This window comes from Thermobia domestica, chromosome 4 (genome assembly GCF_964235325.1).
Source record: "Thermobia domestica chromosome 4, izTheDome1.hap1.1, whole genome shotgun sequence".
Taxonomy (NCBI): Eukaryota; Metazoa; Arthropoda; class Insecta; order Zygentoma; family Lepismatidae; genus Thermobia; species Thermobia domestica.
Window position 1 is genome coordinate 202,246,405 of NC_137457.1, and position 13,387 is coordinate 202,259,791.

At 36.9% G+C, this 13,387-nt stretch overlaps 1 protein-coding gene across 1 annotated transcript in view; it reads left to right on the forward strand.

Moving 5' to 3' along the window:
- The window catches only part of LOC145683014 (uncharacterized), an 832,861-nt gene that overhangs the window by 769,331 nt on the left and 50,143 nt on the right, over positions 1-13,387 (forward strand). Inside the window, exon 13 of the mRNA XM_081754367.1 lies at positions 8,213-8,419. Within this exon, the coding sequence (XP_081610493.1) occupies positions 8,213-8,419 (207 nt within the window). The remainder of the gene's footprint in view (positions 1-8,212; positions 8,420-13,387) is intronic.

Consider the following 13,387-nt stretch of genomic DNA (forward strand, 5'->3'; position numbering starts at 1 on the left):
TTTGTGACTTTTGCAGCACGTAAAGTTTAAATTGTTACTTACTAGACAAAAGTATTTTACTTCTAATTAGTTTTATTTAGTACAAAAATCTCATATTTGTTTCTTTTTTGATTAATTATAAACAGGACATTTGTAAACTAGATATGTGTATAAGATATAAACAAGTTGTAAACAAGATGTAAAAAGTTTTAAGCAAGATATTTGTAAGTTTTGAAAGTATTCGGTAAGTTTTTAAAGGCAACCCCATTTTACCCGACTAGTAGTATAAAACGGGGACTTTTACCCTTTTTCAGTTTCCCTTATTTTTTGTTAAAATAAACGTTCTTATGATACAAAAAGGCCTGTTTCATGGTAATCAACATTCCACTGAATGTTTTGATTTACATCTAGCAATTTTATCATTGATAGTTTTGGTTTTATGTACTAAAATATATAAGGGTCCCCATTTTGTACAACTTTCCCCTATATTCCAGAACCCAACCGAATAGAAGTAGAAATCGCTTTAAATAAATTAAAGAAACACCGACTGAGGCGAAAAATTGTGGAACAAGATACACAAACTCATCCTCCTTATCTACAAGGACGAATTGCCACAAGAGTGGAACCGGAAAGAATCAATCATTGTTCCAATCCACAAGAAAGGCGACAAAACTGACTAATAATTATCGAGGCATCTCTCTTCTGTCAACATCCTATAAAATCCTTTCAAATATTCTATTAGCAAGATTGACCCCATACGCAGATGAAATTATTGGAGATTATCAGTGCGGACTAAATCGTTCAACTAGACTAAATCGATCAACTATCGACCAAATATTTACCATCCGGCAAATACTCGAAAAGAAGTGGGAATACAGTAGCCTGGTACATCAACTATTTATTGATTTTAGAAAGGCTTACGACTCGGTTAGGAGATAAATATTGTATAACGTTCCTACAGAATTTGGAATACCGAAAAAGCTAATTAGATTAATTAAGGCATGTTTAAATGAATCTCGAAGTAAAGTGCGGGTAGGAAAATTTTTGTCTACGAGCTTTCACTTCGAGAATGACCTGAAACAAGGAGATGTGTTGTCGCCATTATTATTCAACTTTGTCCTGGAATACGCTATAAAGAAAATCAAAGATAACAACCAGGGCCAGGTTATGCGTACGCTGATGATGTAAATTTAATAGGGGATGATATGAGAACAATAGAAAGAATGCAGAGGTCTTATTAAACGCTTGCAGGGATATGGGTTTAGAAGTAAATGCAGAGAAAATTAAATACATGGAAGTGCGTCGGGACCGTAACACGGCAAATTATGAATGCGTTAAAATATTAAATAATACTTTTGATAAAGTGTATACTTTCAAAAATTTAGGATCAATATTAACAGACGAAAATCATATTCACGAAGAAATTAAATATCGACTAAACAGAGGGAATTCGTGTTGTTATTCAGTTCAAAATCTCTTGTCGCGAATTCTGTCGAGGAATTTGAAGCTTAAAATATATAAAACGATAATCATGCATGTTGTTCTGTATGGTTTCGAAACATGGTTGCTTACTCTTAGGGAAGGACATAGACTGAAAGTATTTGAGAACAAGATTCTGAGACGAATATTCGGATCCAAGAGGAACAAGAATGGCGAATGGCGAAAACTTCATAAAGAGGAACTACATAAATTATACGGCTTACCAAACATTGTTAGGGTCATCAGGTCTAGGAGGCTTAAGTGGACAGGAGATATAGCCAGGATGGAAGAAAGCATGAACGCTTTCAAAGTGTTAGCGGTAAGTCCAATCAGAAAATGACTATTAGGAAGACGTAGGCGCAGATGGGAAAACAACATTAAGATGGATCTCGCAAAAATAGGAATGCAAAGTAGAAACTGGATCCAGTTGGCTAAGGATAGAAGTCAATGTAGAGCTTTTGTGAACGCGGCATTGAACCTCCGGGTTTCATAGGCCATAGAGTTGGCTTACGAAGCATGAGTAGATGCATAAGCTGATACTACAAATAGATGAAATGTGCATTTATTGAAAAGATGGGTTCTAGTGACATTTGGTAGTCTATATACTCTTCGTGTTCTAGGGCCCAGGGGAGAGGAGGAGATAAGATTTCACATCAGGTTACGTCACACATAGTCGCACACATTCATTTTCATTAAAAATGGAAAAACCAAGAGAAACAAATTTCATCTCACTTTCCTTTGTGGCAGTCGGACCCAAATCATCACACTTATCTGCAAAAAGCATTTTTCAAATCGGATTATTGGGAGAGCCTCCAGTTCCAATGTTGGGGGGGATATGTCTCCCCATTTCCCCGGAATTTGGGCCCGTGCCTACAGCTGAGACAACTTTTCAGCATGAGGAGAGGAACATATCCTTCTCTGGCATTTATTGCAATTTGTGCTCAAGTAGCAGAAGTGTAATTAATACATATTGATGAGACTACTAAACGCACTACAGCGCGAAGTTCAGTTTGAAATACTACAGAATACGATTCTTTTTAAAAGAAATGGAAAAGCCAAGAGAAATCAATTTCATCTCACATTCCTTTGTGGCATCATCACACTTATCCCAAAAAGCACTTTTTAAGTCAGATTATTGGGGGGGACAGTCCCCCCCAGGTCCAAGATTGGGGGGACAAGTCCCCCTCGTCCCCCCTGGGATTTGCGCCAGTGGACAAACCTATGAGCATATTATTGTGCGATAGAGTCTTCTTTCCTTTAATGTATGAGACGATTTATATTGTGTGCGCTTTGAGACGAATACTTTGTTTGCTCACTGTATATCATAAAAAACGTACCTTTGAACTTGTTTTCTCTTAATCCAGGAATAAAGCTATTAAACAACGTCCCCTGACTTGCATTGGACATTGTGAAAAGGAGGACACGCGTTAAACGTCAGGAGGTTAAAGCCGAACTTCTGACTTTGTACTCATTATCAGCAAAACTAGACTTAAATATTTTATATTTTCAATCATCTTTCCAAAGTTTTTGAGTGGAGAATGGAAGGGGAGTGGGAAATGCAAAATTTTAAACTTTTCATATTGTGTACAGTGTGACGAATCAAACTGCTTCAAGTGGTATACACTGCAACATTGCTACTTGTTCTTCTATTCCATACACTTTTAGCTCGTGAGGTGCACAATATTAACTTCAATTTTTGACACTCGGAAAAAGTACTTAAACATTTTTTTTTTTAACAAAAATTGAAAATGTCACTTTCATTTTATGTGCTTAATTAAATGTCGTTTTGCTATTGTTTGGAAAGTGTAGATGCTCGTGGTGTTTGATTTTATCCTTAAATAGATGAACCTTATTGAAAACTGAGAAACAAATGGTTCAGTGTATAGAGATAATGAAACTAAAATTGACAAGACAAAACAAAGAGACCTGTTAACAGTTTACTAACTCTTTTACTAGGTAAACGACAGCATCTGTTAACTACTCCATGAAAGCTTCTTAAGTAGTGTATGCTTTGAGTTCCTTGACTCCGTTGTTTACGAAATGTTGAATGATTTTCTGCAAAAAGAGGAAAATAGCTGCCTACCGTAGCTTTGACAGTTTCTGTCACTCTAGAAAAGAAGTGCCATTAATAGTTGTCATTATAATCGCTTTTAAATGTAAACACAAGACTCTGTCTTTGCGTTTTCATAATTGATGGCACATTTTCATCCAACCGTATTGTTTACCCACTTCTACTAGTGCTTTAAAGTAGGGCTAAAAGTGTTACTTGATTTAAGTGGCGAAGTTTATTATTCAATTATCAGTGATACATAGAATGTTAGAATGACGGTTCGAATTATAGCCAGTGATACCAGATAATGTTTGAAAGTTATTAATAAATATTTTCTCTTCCATCCCGTTCCGAACTAGACACAATCACCGTGGGTAAGACCGGAGCTAGGAAGAAACTTTTGAGAGGAAACGAACATAGTTCGTTCTCAATCAGTAATACAATTTCAGTCGTTGAAGATTTTTTTTAATATCATTTGCATAACATATAAACCCAAGGTCAAACAAGTGGACTTCCATATACAATTTTGCATTCTTATGAATGGTATAATTATTGGTACATTTTCTTCAACCAATGAACATAACTTTCCACACTGCAGATACAGTAATAATAATAATAATAATAATAATAATAATAATAATAATAATAATAATAATAATAATAATAATAATAATAATAATAATAATCAGGGTTAGGATTTTTAGGTGCGCCCTTTTTCTTTGTAGGGCAAATTAGAGCTCTCTGAAAGAAACCAATGTGTGAGATGTTGCCTGAAATTGAGAATGGGGGTCATTTTCCAGCTCCTTTTTTCCCCTTTTTGTAGTCTTTATCCCTTTTTTTCTCCACTGTTCAAATCCCGTTTCCTCCCCTTTTCTGGTCTTTCTCTTCTACTTCTTCATTTTTCTACAGCACATTTTACCATTTTATTTACTTTCCAATCCATAAGAAATATATATAAAAATTAAATTCTCGTCACCTTGCCATGAACGTGGAATTATTACGCCTGTTTCCTTTCAGTGAACGCCGGACTGTAAGAAATACAAATCCAGCACACCTGCAACAATGGAAAACATTAGTTCATTGGGTTCTTTTAATTTATATTGAATCAGTAGCAGTGTATTTATACATTCTAATTGTTGACAACAGTCAGAGTTGAGTTTTAGCTAGCTTGAAATTTAAATCTAGTAATAGGGAATAAAAATTAACTTAAACCTTTTCCCAGTACGTTTCTGTTGTTGGATCGAAGTTGTTTGTTGCTTAACAACTTAAGTATAAGAATTCCCCATGCCGAAGGTGTCCAAATTCAGATATTTGGCCCTATCTCAGAAGTTCAAGCAGGATTTCATCGAGACTGATGGGAGCATTATTCGATGCACTGTTTGTGATTCAGGAATCACATTGGATGAAAAACATCAACGAGACCGTATCCTGCAACACATTTCTAGTTCAAAGCATCAAAAGAATAAATCTCTTCAACTAGCAAATTCCGACAGCCGCTATTAAGAAACGCCTTTGAGCAGTCTTCTTTAAAGGTCCAAAATCTAAAGGAATTTAACATAGATTTGTGTGCAGCTTTAACTCAAGCAGGAATTCCACTTAATAAGGTGAACCGTCCGGCCTTGAAAGGATTTCTTAAAAAGTATACACGAAGGTCAGTCCCGATGAGAGTACTTTGAGAAAAAACTATCTAGAACTTCTTTATCAAGAAACCATACGAAGAATCAAGGAGAAAGTGTCGGATTTCGATGTGGGAAACATGCGGGGTGAAGCTCAGATTCAATGGATCGATATATTTTGAGTATTCTGGTCTTTTCCCTCGCAGGTGAAAAAGTTAAGCCCATGTTGTTCAAGATGTATGAGTTGCAGAAAGCCAATGCCAGTACAGTCATGCAGTCATTCATGGTCTTTTTTCAAAAACTCTGGCCCAATGGTACACAGTTCGAGAAAGTTGTCCTGGTCATTACGGACCAGGTTCCATACATGCTTTCAGCAGTTAACCAGTTGAAGACATTGTTTCCCAAGTTAAAGCATGTAACCTGTTAAGTCCATGCCCTTCTATTAGGGTTTGTGAATCTATTAGGAATGAATACGACATAGTGAATCAGTTCATCGCTGGCCTGAAGAAAATTCTCCTGAAAATCCCGAGTCGCACCGTTGTCTACAGAAAAATCACAGCCCTACCCCTCCCAAAATTCCCGGTCATTACTCGCTGGGGAACATGGATTGAGTGTGGTGTTTTCGTATGTGAGAATTTTGACAAGATCAAGGAGTTTGTGCTTTCTTTGGATCCAACAGACGCAGATGCTATCTCCAAGACACAACAACTTCTGCTACCGAAGAAGATACAGGATTTACAGACAGAATTATTTTGTGTCCATGCTTACGAGTATATTCCAGTAGCCATTAAAAGTTTGGAAGAAGAAGGCCTCGAGAAGGAAAAACAGTGGAAAATATTTACATCGGTGAGGAAACAGTTAGATGGTTTTGCCAGAGACAAGCTTGAGGCTAGTCTTCACAAGAATCCGGATGTTGTGGAGTTTTCTACATCTACAGAGTTACCATTCCGCGTGAACACGAAGTTTGCCTCCCTTGTGTCTGTGGATGTGGAAAGAAGTTTTAGCATCTATAATGACGTCTTATCTCCCGATAGGAACAAACTTACCCATAAGAACATAGAGATGCTTAATGTATTGAGGTACAACAGCGTCATGTTCTTTTCTTCCTCTGATCAATAATTAACAATGGTGTGGAAAAACATGTGAATTTATTTCAATTGTCTTAAGTAGGAGAAAGAGAACTTTTTGTCGTTCATTTTTTAGGCCTATCTTACGTTTATTAGTTGTGATAAAGCAATACCGATATTTTGGATAGAGTTAGAATGTAAACAGGTTTTTAATTTACACTATTGCTTTACAAATACGAACATGTTTTTACTTTTTAAAACTTTCAATTTCTTAATAAATAATGAGTTATGGGCTATAAAGAGAAAGAGCACCTTTTTGTCCCCTTTTTGGCTTATTTTTAGCACCTTTTCCCTGCCTTTTTGCCATGAAAATTGCACCTAAAAATCCTAACCCTGATAATAATAATAATAATAATAATAATAATAATAATAATAATAATAATAATAATAATAATAATAATAATACGTATATATGTATTGCGTATGATGTATCATGAGCTATTAATGCTTTCATTTTTTGAAAGAAGACTGTTTTTTTTTGGGGGGGGGGTATAAAAGCACTGTCCCTCTCAAAAAGTAATGCTTCCTAGAAAAACTTGCTGCCCACACCAATGTAGGCCTGTTTAGGTATATTGGGGTTAAATATGTTTCGTCTTTTACGCGCCTTTGGCACGGGAGACCCGGGTTCGATTCCCAGCGGGAGCTCATGTGGTTCGGATTCCACGTTAATCAGTTCCACGTCTCATATAGCCTCGTTCGGATTCCACGTCTCATATAGCCTCGCTGCTGAACGGGACGTAAAACTCAAAATCAATTAATCAATGTTTCGTCTTTCTTTTCCTGCTGAGATTTCATGTGATTTAGACCTCACTTCTCATCTAATCTTCTCCTGAAAGGAAATCAAACAACCAACTTATTCTCATTAACGTGATTAGAGGGCAAGGTTGCTCAGTAATAGAGCGCTTACCACTTGTGCGTGGGCCCCCTGGTTCGATCCACAGCCAAGTAAGTTTGCGGTGGACAACATCGTGTCTGAGGTTTTTCTCGGGGTACTCCCGTTTCCTCCCATATTCCATTCTCGTCCTACTAATTCTTCCATCGTCATTTTCATTTACTTGCTATATTCATCCGTCTCACTTAGTCTAAAGGAGGACGTGGGACGTTAAATTCAATCCATGGGACGTTAAATTGAAATATTTTTCAGTAATGTGATCATTTAAGTATAGTCCAATATACAGTACAGTTGAACTGGGTTATAGCAACATCTGTTTATGCAACAACTTGTCTTTGTTGTACACAATATTCAGTGAGTCCAACTAACACTTCAAAATGCAAGTGATTTTATATCATACATTTAGTATGATAGGCACAAACACATCAAACTCGTTTATACATAGTAAAGGAAAGAAGATATTAATAAAGGCCTATATTACAGATAAAGGATTCTATGTGTAATATAGGCTTGACTGGATGATCAAATTTTTGGAAAATTTCATTGAAATGATACTTAGACCCCGTTGTTTTCTACCATATTTTTACTGATGGGAAACAAATATCAATGAATGATCGATGTGGAACAGGAACAGAATCGATATACTTGTATCAGATTTGATTCCATGATTTAAGAAAAATTTTCAGCGAGAACCCATTTTCTGCTCCATTAATTGCAAAAATAAACAATGACCTTATGTTTGTCTTCTCAGAACACGTACTTCACAATTTTTATTATTATTATTATTATTATTATTATTATTATTATTATTATTATTATTATTATTATTATTATTATTATTACTATTATTTGTATACATTATTTGCGAGGCCGTCGAAAAATCGTGGAACGCTAAGGGCACCGTAAACCGAGAAGTGCGGAAAGCATTGAAATAGGCATTACAGGATATTTAACCTTGAAATACAAGCAAAAGTTCCTAATAGGTTAATGAGTATTATAAAAATCCGGCGATTTAATATTACAGTAATTAACACATTTTTATGCAAATTATTACTTTTTATTTTTCCAGAATGTGATAAGACAGTAGTTGTAACGAGAGAAAGTGGTGAGTTTGGATTTCGAATCCACGGTTCGAGACCTGTGGTAGTATCGGCGATAGAACCTGGAACACCAGCAGAAACATCGGGTTTGGAAGTGGGAGACATCATTATCAGTATCAATGGTGTCAATGTATTGGACGCATCACACTCGGAGGTGGTCAAAATAGCACACGCAGGTACGTAGTTTTCAACCCTACTCATTATTAGCAATGTCATTTACCTTTAAATACAAGGTATGATCAAAAAGTACTGTGAATGTAGTTGCACTGTGCTACTACTTAAGAACGTTTAACCATTTCAACAAGCAAATCCGATAACCTGAACCTTTGGGATAGTTAGTTTTGAGTTCGAACGAATTGAGACGTGTCAATTGGCTTCTAGAGGCAGAACAGTTAGGACGTGTTAAGAGTGTCTGTCGCGCGTCAATGTTGTTCTAAGTTGCAAAAAAGTGCCAAAGAAGCACAAGAAATGTCAAAATCAGTATATAGGGATAAAGCAGTGGCATTGAAGACTGTTTACAATGAATGAGCGATTCAAAAGTGAGAAGGAGTCGGTTGGAAACGAGCAACGATTGGAACGCCCGACGTAAAAAACAGATGAAAACGTGCAAAAATTGGCACAAATGATTCGTTCAGACTGGCGAATGACTATACGAGAGCGTTCCGAAGGCATTTTAACTTCCGATTAAATGGGTAGATGCCTTCCTCCTTCATCACGAGAACGCACCGTGCGACATATTGCTTTTGATCCGCAAGTTATTGTGGCAATATTGTGGTCGAAAAAATATTTGTCTGTTCACATCCGCCTTACTCACCAGATTTAGCACCATGCGACTTCTGGTTCTTCTCAAAAGTTAAAACCGTGCTTAAAGGAAAACACTTTACACCATTTTAGACATTGAGATTGCCACAACAGAGCAGCTGAACGCGCTTCCAAAAGAAGCCTTCCAGAATTGCTTCCAGTCATGGGTTCAACGTTGGGATAAGTGCATTGATAGTCAAGAACAATACTTTGAAGGAGATTAAATCAAGTTCTATGTAAGATTATTACTTTGTTTCTAATAAAATTATTCACCGTATTTTTGATCACGTCTCGTACCATGTACAGCATATTGAGTATTTAAATCTATTAACACATACTCTAATCACTAACCCTATGAATCGAATATTAAATAAACAAATGAAAGACAAAAATTTAAGAAACTCTAATGCGTATGTCGGGCTAATTTTAGATATCTTGGGGGCTATGGTAGTTCAGTGGTACAACGCTCACCTCTGATGCGAGGGATCTCTGGTTTCATCCCAGGCCACGTGCGTTTGCAGTGAACAAAAGAAAAGAGTGTATGTTTCATCTTGTCGAAAATTCCGCTCCTAAGGGGATAAATGGAAACAATTTCTATAATATTCAATTTTATGTTTCTTTATTAAGAAAATGCCAAATGTAAGGATTTGCTTAAGTTGGAAGAGTGAAATTCGGTATATTAACTCTTAATTTAAAATGAAGCAATACGTGGTTTAATTGTCTAAAGAGGGAAAAGAGAGAGAGAGAGAGAGAATTTGCATTTCTTTGAATTTACTACTTAAAGTTTTCATTAAAAATAAGGGAACAAGTTTTTCATTTTTCAACAATTCCGCTTCCAAAGGAAAATTGCTGCCATGTTGAAAATTCTGGTTTTGTATTCATTGAATTTTATTCTTCCCGTACAAAGAATGAGCTCTCCTGCTCGCAATAGTAAAATGTATTGTGCCCTAATCTGCGATATTTGTTGTTACGAGTGTAGTGGATAACTTGAGTTTGTGCTTAGAACAGTTAATACAAATCAGTTTTTACTTGTTTATTTGAAGCAGTAATACCCTATATGAAATAGAAGCATATTTTTTTTCTTGCATTGTACAGTCAACTGCAAAAGAATATGTTGCATGAGTCTCCACTTTTCGAAAACTATTTCAGCCTACCCATTTCGAAACATCACGCTACGTTATTGTCCACTTCTAAAGACAGAGGAAGATAGATAAAATGCCAGTGCCAGGAAATTCTCGAAAATGCCCAATGTAATATACCATCCCACCCGCCCCTCTTAGCCGTGAAACACCAGAACTAGTGTATTGTGCATCTGGAAAATAATTCTTAACCAGCAAATAACGAATTTGTTTATCTACTATTGTAATTATCTTTCTTTTTTTTTACTTTGCAATGTGAATCTGACTACAATTTATTCTACATCTCGCGCGAACTTCCCAGGAAGAAGATGATTAGAAGTCATGACGAAAACAAAAAACATCGAAATCTATCTAGACTGAACCACGGTTTTACAATACAGGACATGAATGGGAAGCCTTAACGGCACTAATCTATTGATATACTCTCCGATAATAGCCTTAAAGGCAATAAATATACCATTGCTTGCTGTATTTTTGGAAGTTACTTTTAATTGACATGCTTTTATCCTTCCTTCCTTAAATTTACTGATCTCGTGAAACAACAATAAAATATGTTCTGAAAGGGTTAGAAATAAAGATCATGTACGTGTCCAAGATGCTAAGTTGAATTTAACTTCTACAACATTGGAACACTGTTGCTTCAACATGGCCAAATTACAAGATAGACAGGTAGCCAACTTACAGAGTAATAAGTAACGCATATTTTATGGGGAAATGCAGGTTCCGTAGAAAAGAGGCCAACATATGTATGTGACCAACTTAGAAAAGTGGTCAAGTTAACAGGTTTTACTGTACATTATTCACTTTAGCAGCACAAACAATTGGCCCAACAGTGGGAAAAGAAAAACTAGCCACCGTCAACACTGCCCCTACGTTGCATTTGCCTTTTCATCGAGTTTATATGCTAACTAATTGAATTGTAGCGCCTATGTTGCATTAGCCTTTTTAATGCGAACTAACTCAACTGCCAACTTCTACGAATGAACTGAAATTAAGATTATAAGAGTGCCAAGTCGAAACTGTTGGATAACTGGCAGCAAATCGTTGAATGGCAAACATATACATTGAACTAAGTAGGGCCAATGTATTTTTCAACTTTTTTCTTTTGCAATCATGGACGCCGATTTCGAACGGAGGAGAAACCTGCCTCATCCTCAAATGTTTCCTTAGGGATCCCAAGATCTGGATTATGTTTCCTTGGATATCTAACAACAAAACACACACCTGAAAGGACACTCCCATAGTTATACACCAGCCGGCGCTGCTTATTGTAATCCCTAATTCCCAGTCGTTAGCCTTAGATAGGCCCTATCAGATGGACTAACTAGAACAGGGGCATCCGTAGGTTATGACGCAAAGTATGTCGTTGAAATTTTAACGAGAAATGAAACATTTGACACAAATTACAACTACAAATTTGTGTGAAACCTATAATCCGTGAAAGAACATGATTTTTAGAAGATTGAGACATAACTCTTGCAATATTCTGGTACATGATATTTCTGTATTTATTACAACACAACGAAAGCAGGTTCAAAATAAGCTGCTCGTGTTGGACTGTCTTCAAAAATCTTCCTGTCAGTTCCTCGATTCCATACCGATACCACGTCTTGTCCTTAGAAGCAAAGAAATCAGTCACTACTACTTTCACCTCCTGCTGGCTAGTAAAACATCTTGATTTCAGGAAGTGTGCCGTGAACCCGAAACATGTAGTAATTGGAAGGAGCAAGGCAAGGACTATATGCTAGGTGTGGCGTCAGTTTCACGCCATCAAATTTCTGAATTTTTTTGTCGTATTTTTTCAACTGAATATGGTTTTGCATTATCCTGTTGCAGCAGGTCTCACTTTCGGATCACTAATGCAGGACATGTTGGCATAATGCAGCACACATCTGTTCGCCATTGGTTACATGACCATTAAGAGTGGTCTCAAAGTAAATCATTCTCTCGTAGTTCTACCACACAGAGAACATGACTTTATAGTCGAAGAACACACAGAACCGGTTCTAGAAGTTAGCTGTTGCTCAACCACTGTTTTTGGGCATTTAGATTGCGAAAAAATACTCATTTTTCGTTGTAATGTGACAACCCGTTTCAGGAAATGCATATCTTGTAGGTTTTGCGGCAATTGTCAGCTCATACCCACTTTCCTTGGGGCCTGAGCTGGGGTCAACATATGTGGTACAATGCGACAGCTCCTAATGATTTCATGAAGATGACGCATTATAGTGGACTAGTATATGCCGAGTTGGTTTGACAATTGTCATGTCCTGGTAGATGGATTTTCCTCAGTGGCACGTCGTATGGTCTCAGAATCTGTTACCCTGAGACGCCTGGACCTTAGCTGATCTTTAACATTTTTAGAACCTGCACGAAATTTCTGGATCTAACAGGTTGTTGTGCTCTGATTCACTGCTCCTTTCCCTTTCACGGGACAAATGTTTTCAGTTGCTCCCGCAGCGTTATGCCCGAGTTCGAACTCATACAGTAGCAGTTCATGTGTCAGTAATATGACCAGATGTCCCGTTTTAGCCGGGACAGTCCGTTTTTTAACCTTTGCCCCGTTTTTTCTGATTCTCAAACGGGACGCCTAATTATTTGTTTTTGAGTAAAAATAAACAAAATGTCCCGTAATGTTATTCAAAACGTAAATAACCAGAGCAGGTTCTGCACTTTTCGTTAAAATGACAGTGTGAAGAGCTATTTTGATATCAACTCATATTGTGAATATCTAGGCCATGCCTGGGACTAGCAATTGTTGCATATTACATAAGAAACGCTGCAGCAGCATCTTTACTTGTGTGTTCTGTAACTTGAAAAATTGCTGGCGCCCAAAATGTAATATGAGAATTTTACATACCCCGCGTGACTCGTATGCGTCCCATTTTTGTAAGTTAAAATTCTGGTAATCTTACGTATCAGACATTGTTGAGCATTCATCATCACTGCCACTAAAAACTGACTGCAGATGCTGGCGGAGGTCGGCCTCTTGTTAAACAGTCAGCTTGCCACACTACCTTTAGGGCCAGTTTGACCTTATACTTACAGTCGATCACTGCGTATGCACGCACCTGCTGTTTAGATGGTAGAAACATTGCAAGACTTACGACTTAGCTTTGTATTAACACGAGTGCAGAAAGTTATTGGCAATCAGAACCGTTAAGAAAGTATGTAGCTATTGTTTTTGTGTATGTACATGTCAAT